The sequence below is a fragment of the Aulonocara stuartgranti genome (genome assembly GCF_965226115.1).
Source record: "Aulonocara stuartgranti genome assembly, chromosome: 4".
Taxonomy (NCBI): Eukaryota; Metazoa; Chordata; class Actinopteri; order Cichliformes; family Cichlidae; genus Aulonocara; species Aulonocara stuartgranti.
The window spans coordinates 13,631,315-13,644,857 of record NC_138942.1 but is presented as its reverse complement, the minus strand read 5'-3'; the positions used below and the strand labels follow the sequence as shown (position 1 = coordinate 13,644,857).

Below are 13,543 nucleotides of genomic sequence, written 5' to 3'. Positions count from 1 at the left end.
CTATGATGTATGAGAGATACCAGTTGGATTTATGGATGCCCAATCCCTTCCAGATTTCTAGGGCTTCCTGAGCAGACTTTGCATACTCTTCCTGTGCTTGGGTGGGATTTGTCCAATTACTCTGGTTTCCTCCTGAATTACAAAAATATGTCAACTGGTGATTCTCAGTTGGCTGCAGGTGTAAATGCAAGGTAGATGAAGCATGCAAGTACAGAATAAAGTGCTGTGTGAATATGTGTGGCAAAGGTAATGTTGCTGCAGTATAGAGTGTTTTGAGTGGTTCAGCAGCTTCTTAATGCCAACATCATATAATCACATAGCAGTAACCCAATGCATTTAGTCAAGATCACCTGCTGAGAAACAAGGTAAGCATCAGAATGAGGCAGAAATTAAGCTTAAGTGTAAGTTCAATAAGGAGGTATCTGTAGTCACTCATCTGTCTGTTTTCCTGTGTATTCAGCTGCTTTTCTGTTGTTTACAGGACTACTGCTTTCCAATGCTGTCAATCTCATTTCTGACATCATTACTCTAGTCCAATCAATTCTCGCCTGCCTTCTTTGAGCCAAAAGCCTCGGCTTTGCATGGTTTAAATCTGTGCTCCCTGCCATTCTCCCTTTCAGATTCTCTTTCATGCAACCCACCTCCTCCCCATCTCCACTTCAGTTACCTCAGCCACAGCTCTATTCAAGCCTCAGTCTTCATCTTTACCACCATTTGTGGAGGTCCTGTCTTAAATCCTATCACTGCTGGGATTCTGTTCTGCCATGATGGGTCATTTGGTGTCTAATCGCCCAATACGCTAATTTCTTTATCTCAGTAAATCATGTTTAGCTCTCTCCTTATTGAAATGTGATTTAAGTAATTTCGAACATGGCATGTTGGGGTCAGACCAGGGGTCCAAGGTTCACAGAGAACGGTCAGAAAAACAGCAAATATTTATGAGTGGAAGAAGTAAGAGGAAAAGGACTGCTTCAAGCTGATAGGAAGGCAACAGTAATTCAAATAACCACTCATTAGCTCCAGAGGAGCATCTTTAATTGCACAACATGTAGAGCATGTTAGCAGATGGACTACAGCAGCAGAAGACCACACCAGGTGCCACTTCTGCACCGTGTTCACTTTATGCCACAAAGGACTATCGTTAGCAGCGGCCACTGAGTTTGTTCTACTCCATCTGTGTTTTTCTCTTGGAAAACAGGGATGAAGTTGCTCTGGTGAGCAACTGAAGTCTATTCATTAGCTCAAAAGGAAGATTTATTTACGTCTTGGAGCTAAAAGAGACTGAATAACGCTCCAATAAACAGAGGATCACCTAAGTCTGTTTTGCTTCTCGCATTACATTTAGTAATTTTCTCATATTTTCACTGGATGTTGTATTTAATGGATTATATGAATAGTTGTATGCACACGTTACAGGGCCCGTCAAATAAGCAGCAAGTTATAAAACCTAGCAGCAGGACATTTAGTAAACTTGAAGCTAAGTTAGAGCGTGACATCACATCTGGGATGGGAGGGGCCAGCATGTGCACCGGCTTTTCTGGAGAGCTACATAACAGCGGAGCAGCCAGGCATCGGCAGCACACACCTCTGAAACGGCAAAAAGAAAGGGACAAACAGAAAAGCAACAAGCTAAGAAAACAAAAAAAAAAAGTAAGCTTACGCCTGCTTTCAAGTTGAGAGCTGGGAGGTGAGGCGAAGCCAGAGAAGAGACGAGAAAGGGAGGGAAGGAGGGCGGCAGGTAACGGAGTTGCTGCGGGCGCTTCGAGAGAGACATCCCCGGACAGAGACGCCTTCATCAGCCGCAGAAGCAGCAGCAGCATCAGCACCACCGGGATGGAGGGGGAGAATTACGGTTTGTCCTCATCGCACTGTTTCACGCATGTAGCAGACGCTTTGATCCAAAGCCTGACACTGCATGAGCGCATGCTTTTCAGCACTGCCGTAGCGTGTCCGTGTTCCTGCTGTGCCAAGAGATTAAAAAAAAAAAAAATGCAGCCCACTGAGCTATGTCCACACTACTGCCTGTCTGTTTGGTGAAAGTGTTAAAAAATGACAACGTGTCACACTTCAAAGTAAGTCCTAGTCCGCAGCAGGCCTGTATGCCGTGTTGTTTTCATCCTACACTTGCCCGTGTTTATGTAGTCTAAGCGCATACACAGGAACAGGAAGAAGGATGCAATCTAAAGCCAGCTTTAAAACAGGTGGTCTCTGTGGTATGCACACATATAAAAAGGTCGACGCAATTAATGATTTAGCATCTCACTGCAGCTATGACAGCAGGGTGACAGCTGTGAAAACAATAATAATAATAATAAATCGGATTTTTACACTAAAAAACAACAGCAGGGAGAAACAGAAAAGTTCCTGCTCTTTTGGGAGTTTACATGATCCGGACTGATTTATTTATAGGATATCAGGCTGGGATCTATTTTGAGGCTGACATAGTTTTTCTTTTCTTTTTTCTTTTTAATTTTTTTTACAGAATGCCTTCTTATACAACTACTTGTGTTGAAAAAAATGTGAGCCATATTTACTGGAAATTCAGCATCATGTCATCAAGTGTATGGTGACATCCCTGATGATGTCAGACCGGGATGAGCTAGCTGGTGGCTCAGCTTAGAATATGATAGAGCCTTCGTCTCAATTATTTAGTAGTTTAGTTTTTTTTTTTTTTTTTTAGTGAGCTTAATGCATCTCAAAATAGAACCTCCAGCAATGGCCTCATTGCAAAAAATTCTACTGATGCTCTGCTGAAGGGAGAAGGAGGGGGATGATGCTTCTCATCTCTTTTCCAAAAATGAGGGGAAGTTTTAGTCTAATGGAAGTATCACAGCTCCTAACAAAGGAGCAATTGCTATAAAGAGTCCATAGGTGGTGACTTTGGGTAGCCCGTGCAGGGTGTTTTCCTGTCAGCCCCAGAACAGGATAATGATATGCCGTCAGCGACTTCCTATTTGCAAAGGAGCTGAAAGAATCAGTTGGTGATTATGTAATTATCTGCTGAAGTGTGAGGCATAAGAAAAGAGACACGCTGAAGCACCCAGCGCATTCAGATAACACTCTCGCTGTCCCCGACACCTTCTTAGTCAAATCGACAGCTTGAGAATCTGAATGAAGAAGTGCAAAGCATATCATCTCCTCTGTGAGCAAGAAGACGGGAAGCAGATGGAAGTAAAAGTGGAGATGTCGTTTTATTTTGGCACAATTTTTTTCCCCCCACTGCAGTTTATTATTAGTCTGGACTTATATAACAAAACACAACATTCGTCTGGAGGCTGCCTATATTTCTAATGTAATTTGTATAATTTATTGCGTCGTGGCTTCACCTGCGTAGCTGCCTTCTTACATTTACAGCAGGATTATCATTGAAACAGGTTTCTGAACTGTGTTCCAGTGATGTTGCTAGGTGCTGGCGCCCTAAATCAACTACCTGGGGATTCACGAGGCGTGGCTGGGTTTCAAGACTTACTTAAAAGGCTTTGAGCTGCAGGGTGTCAAAATGTTTTTTTCTTTTGTGTGCACCCCCTCCCATCTACTTGCACCTGTCAGCGCAGTTCGGTTTCTCTTTGCATAATAAAATGTGCACAAAGGAAACAGTGCAACTGCTCATAGGTGTGGTGCGCTGGTGCTCTAGGGTGACAGGTATATGTGGTTTCTGTGGTTATGGGTGTCATCTTTCTCTCTGTCAGTTTGACCTCTCCTCTTTATCTGAGTGATTTCGTCTGAGAAATAGAGATGCTTCTGCTGGTCTTAATGCTGCGTGTGTGTGTGTATTTTTTCTTGTTTTCTCTTTGTAGTTTTTTTCCCTTAAACTGTCACTCTTCAGCCATGTGACACATTTACTCCAGCTCTAAGCTCCTCTCATGTTCAAAGCATACTGACACTGTCACGGAAGCAGCAAACTCTCAGCGGGCTTATGCAGACACAACTTGTTCTTAATAACAAGAAATAAGTAGTTACATAAAAATCACACCAAAGATGCTACAGCTGTTCTACTTTCTTGATCGTGTAATAACTCCAGAAATAAGAAGCGAAATGAATTTAATGGTTTGTTTAATGGGATTTCATTTGCACCGATCAAAAAGAGACGCAGATGAAGAGAAGTGCTCAAAGCTGAGCAACGAGTGCTGCATGTTGCTATTGTGGAGATATTGTGAAGCTCATTCAGCCTGTTCGGGTGTAGAAGCTCTAGCCTTCATATTCACTCTGGTTGTATCAGCAGAGACACTGGCTCTGCCCCCACTCAGCCAGTTATTAGTCACCAGAGGTGATGCTATCATTAGGCTGCCATGTAGGAGTTCCACCAACACAGATCAGGAAGCTTCCTGTAGATTTTATCTTCCACCTGGGAAATGATTGTATCGAAAAAGAAAACACGTTCACCTCCGTAGCTGTCTACTCGTTTACTGATGACTGATTCACATCAGAATCGTGTAATCTTCTGGGGAAGTTATCGGTTTTCTTATTGCAATTTTTACTCATGACTGTTGCACTCAGCCCACATAGATTTCATAGTTAGATTAAATCTGGGTCCGCTAACTCCAGAAGACTTGTAGCCTGCTTGGGGAGGTGAAAATAAGAGTTGTTGTTGCATGCAGTGTCCACATGATGGCATGCCATGCTCAAGGAAGTGGTTCATCTGGGGCCAGTTAAACGCAAAAGGCCTTCATGCTGTACGTGGCAAGACTTACATATCAAAGCAAACTGCTTCAGCTGTTACGAACTGGCTCAATAGCACAACATAAAGTGGAGACTGACACCAGATCTGGTTTTATTTGGTATTATTTTGATTGACTTCAGCTAAAAATGACAGCCCAGAGAGCATGAGGCCAAGAAGTGGCATCCATACTTTGTTGGATGAACACAATAAGCAATTAAGCCTTGACAACACCCAGACTCTTGCACCGTCACTATAAGACAAGTAGGGGTTGGATCGGGTGTGACAGAGTACAGTCGTTAGCCTCCTAGTGGTTTAATCACTTAGGAATGGATGCATTAAATTATTTGTATAATTTAAACTCTTTTGATTTGTTTAGGGAATTCTTTTGCGATGCCATCCTACATATTGCAGAAAAAGTGCAGTTTACTTTGTAATCAATGCATTGCTGTAGATTTTTAGTTTACTCACATATTTGAGGGTCATTAGATGTTTTCTCCCATTTGGGGTTCATGAGGAATCAATCAGTGACTTACCATGTGCCTTTTTGACTAAAGCAATCTAAAGTGTGTTATATAACAAATCAGTATTAGCATTTAAACTGTGACAGTTTGGGCATCTTGGGGATCTCTCTTTGAATGACTGCATTTGCAGCTTAATTGCGTGTTGCACTTGACGTCCTCGTTAGTCCATAATAAACTGCAGTGCAAAAATAATTAATTCAAATGAACTGTTGTCGATTTGGCTAATTGGCTTTTATGAGTTTCATTAGAGCACTTAAAGTTTGCTCTGTGGACTAGAATAGCTCCATAAAAGTTCAGTGGAATACACAGATTTAAACATTTTCAGTGTGTTTGTGTTGTGCTGTCGAGCGAGGGGGGAGGAATATGCATTTAGAAAAAGAAAAAAAAAAGAGGCGGAAGATTTGTGCTGACTTCACTGTGTGCCGTTCCTCTGGTGACAGAGCTGTTCTGTCTAGGTGATGTGCAGCTGCAGCATTTAAAGTACCCAGAACTGACTTTGCAGTTCATACAGAGGTCAAGTTGAAGCACTGTGCCCTCAGATAATGAACTAGGCAGTGCTTGTTAGATCATAATGATTTCCATAACCACGAAGCACGTCTTACTTTATTGCATTCCTTATCAAGTCACCCCTATATTGCTTTTCAATGGAAACATGATTGACAGAGAGGGCGGAGTTGAAGGATTAATGAATGACTCGCAGAGAAGGAGTAATTAAGGAGTGACTGACAAGTGGGGTAATGCAGAGTGGCAGGTGACACGAGTTCAAGAGGGAAGCTAATCGTTTGCATTTTGTTCCACGAGAGGAAGCGAGAATCTGAAACAGATCGTTGACGAGCACATTTTCGTTGCTGTTGTTGTTGTTGTGAAACCCATGTGCGTTATACAGCCCCAAAATGCGATCGTGTCACTGCGAATAACCCTCACCGAGTGTGAGAATAATCTAATCAAAACTAAAGGCGTGTGCTGCTGAACTTGGGGAGCCGCTACAACGAGTCTTCAACCTCAGTCTGCGTCTGGGGAGAGTGCCCGCCCTATGGAAGACATCCTGCATCGTCCCAGTCCCCAAAAAGAACCGGCCCAATGAGCTGAATGACTTCCGACCGGTGGCACTGACGTCACATCTTATGAAGACTCTAGAGCGGCTCTTCCTCAACCTCCTCCGACCACAGGTACAACATGCCCAGGACCCACTACAGTTTGCATACAAGGCGGGTGTCGGAGTGGAGGATGCCATCCTGTACCTCCTACACAGAGCCCACTCACACCTGGATGGGGGAAAAGGCACGGTCAGGATCCTGTTTCTTGACTTTTCCAGTGCCTTTAATACCATCCGGCCCTGTATGCTTCAAGAAAAACTGAACAGGATGGAGGTGGACCCCTGCCTGGTGGCTTGGATCTCCGACTACCTCACCGACAGACCACAGTACGTCAGGCTGAAGGACATCACGTCTGACACAGTGGTCAGCAGCACAGGAGCACCACAGGGAACTGTGCTGTCCCCTCTTCTCTTCACCCTGTACACCTCTGACTTCTGCTACAACTCTGAATTATGCCACATTCAGAAGTTTGCAGACGACACAGCCATCATGGGGTGTATCTGGGATGATCAGGAAGAGGAGTACAGAAGTCTGGTGAGGAACTTTGTCGCATGGAGTCACACAAACCACCTGCAACTCAACACCTCAAAGACTAAGGAACTGGTTGTGGACTTCGGGAGGTCTAGAGCAGGTCCACTGCCGGTTCAGATAGAGGGGGAGGAGGTGGAGGTGGTCAACAAGTACAAGTACCTCGGGCTGTGGGTGGACAATAAACTGGACTGGTCATGCAACACAGAGCACCTGTATAAAAAAGCCCAAAGCCGACTGTACTTCCTCAGGAGGCTGAGGTCTTTTAACATCTGCAGGAAGCTCCTGAGGATGTTTTACCAGTCGGTGGTTGCTGGAGTACTTTTCTATGCTGTGGTGTGCTGGGGGAGCAGCACAGCAAAGAAGGACTCATCCAGGCTGGAGAAACTGATCAGGAGGGCTAGCTCTGTGGTCGGCATGAAGCTGGACACTCTGGTGACAGTGGCAGAGAAAAGGACATTAAAGAAACTGATGGACATTATGGACAATGCCAGACATCCTCTGCACACGGCCATAAACAACCAGAAGAGTCTGTTCAGTGACAGGTTGCTTCTCCCAAAGACAAGAACTAACAGACTTAAAAACTCCTTTGTCCCACACGCCATCAGACTGTTTAACTCCTCCCTGGAGGGGAGAGGGAGGGGAAACAGGAGGACAAAGGAGGGGGGAACAACTAAGCTGTAGTGCCTCTTCACCTCACTGTGCAATACCTTTTGTGCAATACTTTTGTAAATAGTCAACAGTGCAATAGACTCAATACTTGAAATGTGCAATTCACTTGTATTTTTATTTTTATTCCTATTTATTCTATTTATCCCCTTCGTATATTTTATTTATATTGTCTCTGTATTTATATATATATATGTGTGTGTGTGTGTGTGTGTGTGTATTATATATATATATATATATATATATAATATTCTGTAACTCTGTAACTTCTGTCGGTGCTGTGCTTTTTTGGAAATCGTATTTCCCAGAGGAACCCACCCGAGGGATTAATAAAGTTCTATCTAATCTAATCTAATCTAAATGGCTCACAGTGTTTGGCCCAGGAGCTAGTTATTTCTTCTATCCTGTTGCCAAGCAACAATGAAATCTTGTCTCTTTTTTTAATGCTTTTCAAGCCAAAAACCAAGAGTGACTAAAAGCTAAAAGCAGCAGAGGGTGGAGATGGAAATAAAAATCTGGAGTGGACAAAAAAAAAGCATACTGCTGACTTTCATCTATTTATTTATTTTTGCCATAATTTCCATGAAAACAACAGAACTCCATCCCTTCTTCAAGCGACTTTTCAGATTGGACCAGTCGTACGCGGTTGCTGCAGCAGTCGCAGATACGTTAATATATTTTGTGTGCAGCCTGTCAAGAATTAGTATGTGAGGTAGCTAGTGGGAGAGAAAGAGAAAGGGAGAGAGAGGGAGCAGAGGAGGATAAGAGCGAGGTTCAGATACCAACGGAAAAGGGGAACGGGGGAGAAAGCAGAAGTGATTTTAGCATCCGATAGCAAGTTGCACATTCTCAACAAAGGGGAAGAGAAAGTAGGTTAGTGTAAGACATTGGCCGAGGAGCGTCATCCAACTTGGGGTGGGGGGGGATTAGGTGAAGCAAAGTGACACAGTGCAGGATCTTACAGTTGGAATCCTTCCATGGAGGGAACAGCTGGGAGCAAGGAGTGACAGGTGCACTGGGGAGACTGGGATCTTCACAACTTTTCTTTCACATCACAGTCATAAGGAGGGAGGAACTCAGGACGATACACAGCTGCAGTCTGAGACATACACTCAGATACGGAGATTAACACGCCGGAGCTATGGGGACAGTCGGTGAACTATGTGTGTCCAGTTTTCAGACCTTCTTGTGCCCTGCTGTGAAGCCACTCGAGGAAGCTCCAGGTAAAGTAAAAGTTGTTTTCAGGAAGATCATTTTTCATTTTGCTGGCTTTTGGCATCATTACTATAAACCTACAGTGTTGAAACTATCACGAGCATTTGTTTTTTGAATGTGTTTTCAACCTGTGAGCGTGGTCATGTGTGCTTCTGTGACCACTGGCACGAACACATGACTAAACCAGAGATGAAAACAAACAGTCGGACAGAAATAGAAGGAGCTTCTCGAGGCTCAGGGAGGCTCTCATTTAGCACAGCTTAAACCTCTGCCCTGTGCGTGCACGCACTCTAATAGAGCGTGAGCTAATGTTATTACTCACTCAGCTGATCGAATCTGCAGCAGGGCTGCCTCCTTCTTGATGACTTCACATTCCTTTTTCACACATGTACATAAAATCCTTATGTTGGCCGACAACATGTGAAATCTCAGCTTGCGAGCCAGACTTTCTCAGCTCTGCCAAAGACTTGTGTTTCCGTCCTTTAACAAAGAGGACTGGCAGTGTTGTGCTTACTGGTGATCGCCTCCTAAAGCTGGGTAAAATGAATTTTCTGTGTTTCTCGGTTTAATTACACACAGAGAGACACAGATTAAGATGTTGGTTTCTTTAGAAGTTTGCTACTCACCATCTGGACAGCGATGGAGCTGATGTGCGCGTGTTTGTTGTTTTGGATTGGTTGCTAAGCGCCGCGATGACATTGCACTGCAGGATGGTGTGCAGGTTCCCATTGGGGGTGTTTAAACTGCGTGTTGACATGACTTAAAAAGCTTTGTTGGGTGGCAGTGAATCAGCTGACTTTGTGCGAAGCATGTGGAAGCGTTGCTGCCTCAGTCATTTCAAAATATCCACATCAGCACCAGGGCTCTGCCTGTCGATTTGGATATTCAACGAGGAAGTAATCTGGATTGTTCTGGTACTAAATGTGATGACAGCAGACTTTTGCTCATTTTATTTTATTTTTTGTCAGGCCAACAGAACTGAATGGCATGTTGGGTGTTTCTAGTCACTTAGATAAAACACTGGCTTGCATTTGTACATTCAGCCTTCCCTGCAATTTGTGGGCAGCGTATTACCAAAGCTGCCAACTGCCTGCCTTGTGTCACGTTTTTTGATTAAACGGCAATAAAACGAAGTTTGTGTTGTGATGGCAACCGTTAAGAGTTTGGGCCACTTGTGATGTAATGACATTGGCTGATATTGTTAGTGTTGGTATTTCTGCTTTTAATAGTGAATCACGAATGACTCATGTGTGGCTCATCCAACTGTTGTTAGGCAAGTTCACGTTGTGTCATCTAAGCTATCACTGTAAACCACTCCTGAAATAAGTTGGGGAATTATTTGATTTCTGTACTTGCGTACAAATTGCATCACATTTCGCTGTTATGACATCTCAGTAGGAAATGGTGTACTTTTATCTGGTGGCTTTACTCTCTTGCACACACAACATATAAAGCTCTTAAAAACTGCTTGACGGAAACTATAATTTATCTACTGACTCACTGGTCACATTGTCAGTTAAACCTTTCTAGTACTGGGTTACACTCCTTTTACCTTCACAGTTCAACAAGTTGCTTGGAACATTCCTCAGAGTTTTGGTCCACATTGAAATCACGGCATCACAAAGTTGATGTAGATTTATCAGCTGCACATCCATGATGCGCATCTGCCATTCCACTGCATCCCAAAGGTGCTGTATTGGAATGAGATCTGGTGATTGTGGAGTTCATTTGAATACAGTGAACTCAATGTCATGTTTAAGATGATTTGAGTTTTGTGACACGAAGCCGCCATCAGAAAATGGTACACTGCGGTCATAAAGGGATGGACACGGTCAGCAGCAACAACACTCAGGTAGATGGTGTTTAGATGATGCTTTGTTGGTACCAAGTGGTCCAAAGTGTGCCAAGAAAATATTTCCCGGACCATTAAACCCCGGTTGATGGAGCTACTACTACCTGCCTGAAAGAAGGCAGGATGGATCCATGTTTTCATGTTGTTTACTCTAACTCCTGACCGCACCATTCAAAGGTTGCAGTGAAAATGGAGACTCATTAGACCAAGCAACATTTTTCCAGTCTTCTGTTTTCCAAACATGCTGCCCATGCAAATTGTAGCCACAGTTTTCTTTTTTTTTTAACTGAAAGGAATATCACCTGGTGTGGTCTTCTGTTGTTGTGGCTTGAATCAGTCCATTCTCCTCTGACCTCTGACATCAGCAAGGCATTTTGACCCAGAGAACTGCCACTCGACAAATGGCTGTGTATCTAACAGGTGTATCTAAGAAAGTGGTTAATGAGTGTATTCTGCCCACAATAACTGTTTACATCAGATTTTTCTAATAAGACATGTTAATAATACTTAATGCTTTTATTTAAGAGGAGAATGTATATTGAAATTAAACTAGTCTTGTCTTTTGAAGAAGTAAAAAGAAATTACTTCCTTCTTAGTCTGTTCTCATGTAGTAATATCAGACTCCAAAGTAAATACAGACTTTTATTTTATCATTTATTTTCTTCAGTTCCCTTTTGCATCTAAATTACTGAGTCACACGCACACTGTTTTGCACCTTTCACAATGTAATTGTTATTGTTAACCAAACGCTCACAGTGACAGTCACTGTGAGTCGGCATGCTTAAATAATCATCATAGCCCACAGAATGACAGCGATCCCAAGTACTGTGTTGTTTATAGAAGACATGATAGAAATTTTCTCCGAGTGATATCAGCACAGCTCCATCAGTCATCTGTGCAGAGAGCCAGGTGTGCCCCGGATTTGCCGAGGCTCTCTGACGCGGAAATTACTCTCGTGGGCTCCAGGGACAGCTGAGGACACACTGATCTGTGCGAAAGCACAACAAGGCCGTCAGCAACAGCGTGTGTTTGAGAATATTTGCCCTATCAGCTTGTTATATATGAGACTGTAGTGATGGCAGCAGTTACCAGCCTTTTTTGGTTTGGGAGCCTTACACTGTACTGTTATCTATTTTAACAGCTTTTATATCAGTTTATTATTGATTATTAAAATAATGAGATATTTCACAAGTCAGATAAAATCAATAGTTTTTTTGACGGAAAAAAAAGGTACAATGAACAACATCCAGAACCACTACAGGTTGAGCTGTTTGTTAACACAAATATCTAATCAGCCAATCACATGGCAGCCACTCGGTGCATATAGGCCCTGTTTCAGGCAGGCAGCAGTGTAATGGTGCAAAATGTTCTTGGTACGCGTTGGAGGACTTAGTACCAGTTGAGCATCTTTTAAATACCACAGCCTAGAAACACAAGTAATGCTGTCCATCCAAGTCCATCCCTTTATGACCCCAGTGTACCCACCTTCTGATGGCTGCTTCCAATAGGATAACGCGCAATGTCACAAAATTCACATCATGTACAGTTCACTGCACTCAAATGGCATCCACAGTCACCAGATCTCAGTCTAATAGAGCACCCGGAGGATGTGGTGGACAGGATATTCTCAGCCGACAAATTTGCAGCAACCGCGTGATGCTATCATATCTATATGGATTAATATCTGTGAGGAGTGTTTCCAGTGTTTGTTAAATCTGTGTGAAAAAGAAATAAGGCATTTCTGGAAGCAAAAGCATGGGTTGCACAGAGTACCCAATAAAGTGTCCTGTGAGTGTTTATGCTGAATGAGTTTGACAGTGAGAAGTCTGACAGGAAGTTCCTTCAGGGAAGAGTGTATGAAAACATAGAGAGACTCACAAAACCTAACTAAGTGGGTTCCTTTTGGTGTTATGGGAGGATATGTCTCAAGATATTTTTTATGTCTTGATAAATGCTCTAGGAAAGAACAAGCAACGGATAGGACAGTAAAGAATTGATGTTCATAATTGTGCTATTTTGGCTATATCTGACATGACCGTCAGTTTTCACCTTTAACGCTAACTGCTTAGCAGCATGCACCTGCTGCCCTCGATCTTTTAGTTTTTATGACTCAGATAGAATCCTGTTTATAAAGAGCAAAATGTATATTTAGTTATTTCTCTGGAGTGCTTATTAGTCAAACTCATGAATTTTTCAGCAAAGATAAGCAGTCGCTTTGTCACCGTGTGCCATCTCTTGTTGGGGTCACCATGTAAATGTCAAAACTTTGTGCGGTGCAGAACGCTGCACGACTAGCATGAGATGAGTACGTTTTCTTATGCAAACAGGTTCTCAACTGTCATGTTTTATCAGAAGCTCTGGAAATTTTGCATGCTCCTCCTGAAACAGTTTCTGGCAGCAGTATTACTGCGTGTAGGTGGGTCCTGCTGTAAGCTGTGTAGAGTTCTCTATTTTAATTGCAAATTGATTGGCCGCCCACAGAGTTCTTTCTGACATGCAAACATCAGAAAAATAGCACCAGAGTTAGATGTATTCTGCTTTTTTTTTTTTTTTTTTTTTTTTGCACATGACTCATGTCAGTAATTAATCGTTCAGTCCTGAATTCCGTCTAACCCAGAAAATTACAGAGTGCATAGAACCAAAGGTCTCATTACCTGTGATTGCACCTGTAAAAGGAAAGCAGTGGTTTCAAAGTCAACTTGTGCAGTGACTCATGCGTCGAGCAGCAGATCAGCAGAGCCATGTCTAATGCCAAAGAATATTTGCCGTGCAGGTTTGTAATTGTCGTGGTGGCAGAACCATTTTTCATGCCTTGTTTCGAGCTCGTCTGTGGATATTAACCTCCTGTTTCTCAATAAACCTCCTGTTTGCATGTTTTGTAAGTTAGAAAAAAGCAACATGACTCTGTACAGTGACCCAACTTCAATATGACGCAGTGTAGTTAATTTTGAAATGCTTTTGGTTGAAATCATTGCTGTTTGATAGTAAAGATAAATTTCTC

General features: G+C 42.8%; 1 protein-coding gene across 2 annotated transcripts in view; it reads left to right on the top strand.

Annotated features, from left to right (window-relative positions):
- The first annotated feature begins 1,566 nt into the window (after nt 1-1,566).
- cyth1a (cytohesin 1a) overlaps nt 1,567-13,543 on the top strand; it is a 42,840-nt gene continuing 30,863 nt past the window's right edge. Inside the window, exon 1 of one of the 2 annotated variants that reach the window (XM_082531192.1) lies at nt 1,567-1,852. In XM_082531192.1, coding sequence (XP_082387318.1) covers nt 1,834-1,852 — 19 coding nt within the window. In that variant the 5' untranslated portion in view covers nt 1,567-1,833. Of the gene's footprint in view, nt 1,853-8,433; nt 8,699-13,543 lie in introns of those variants that run through there. The other variant, XM_082531190.1, reaches the window with a different exon arrangement.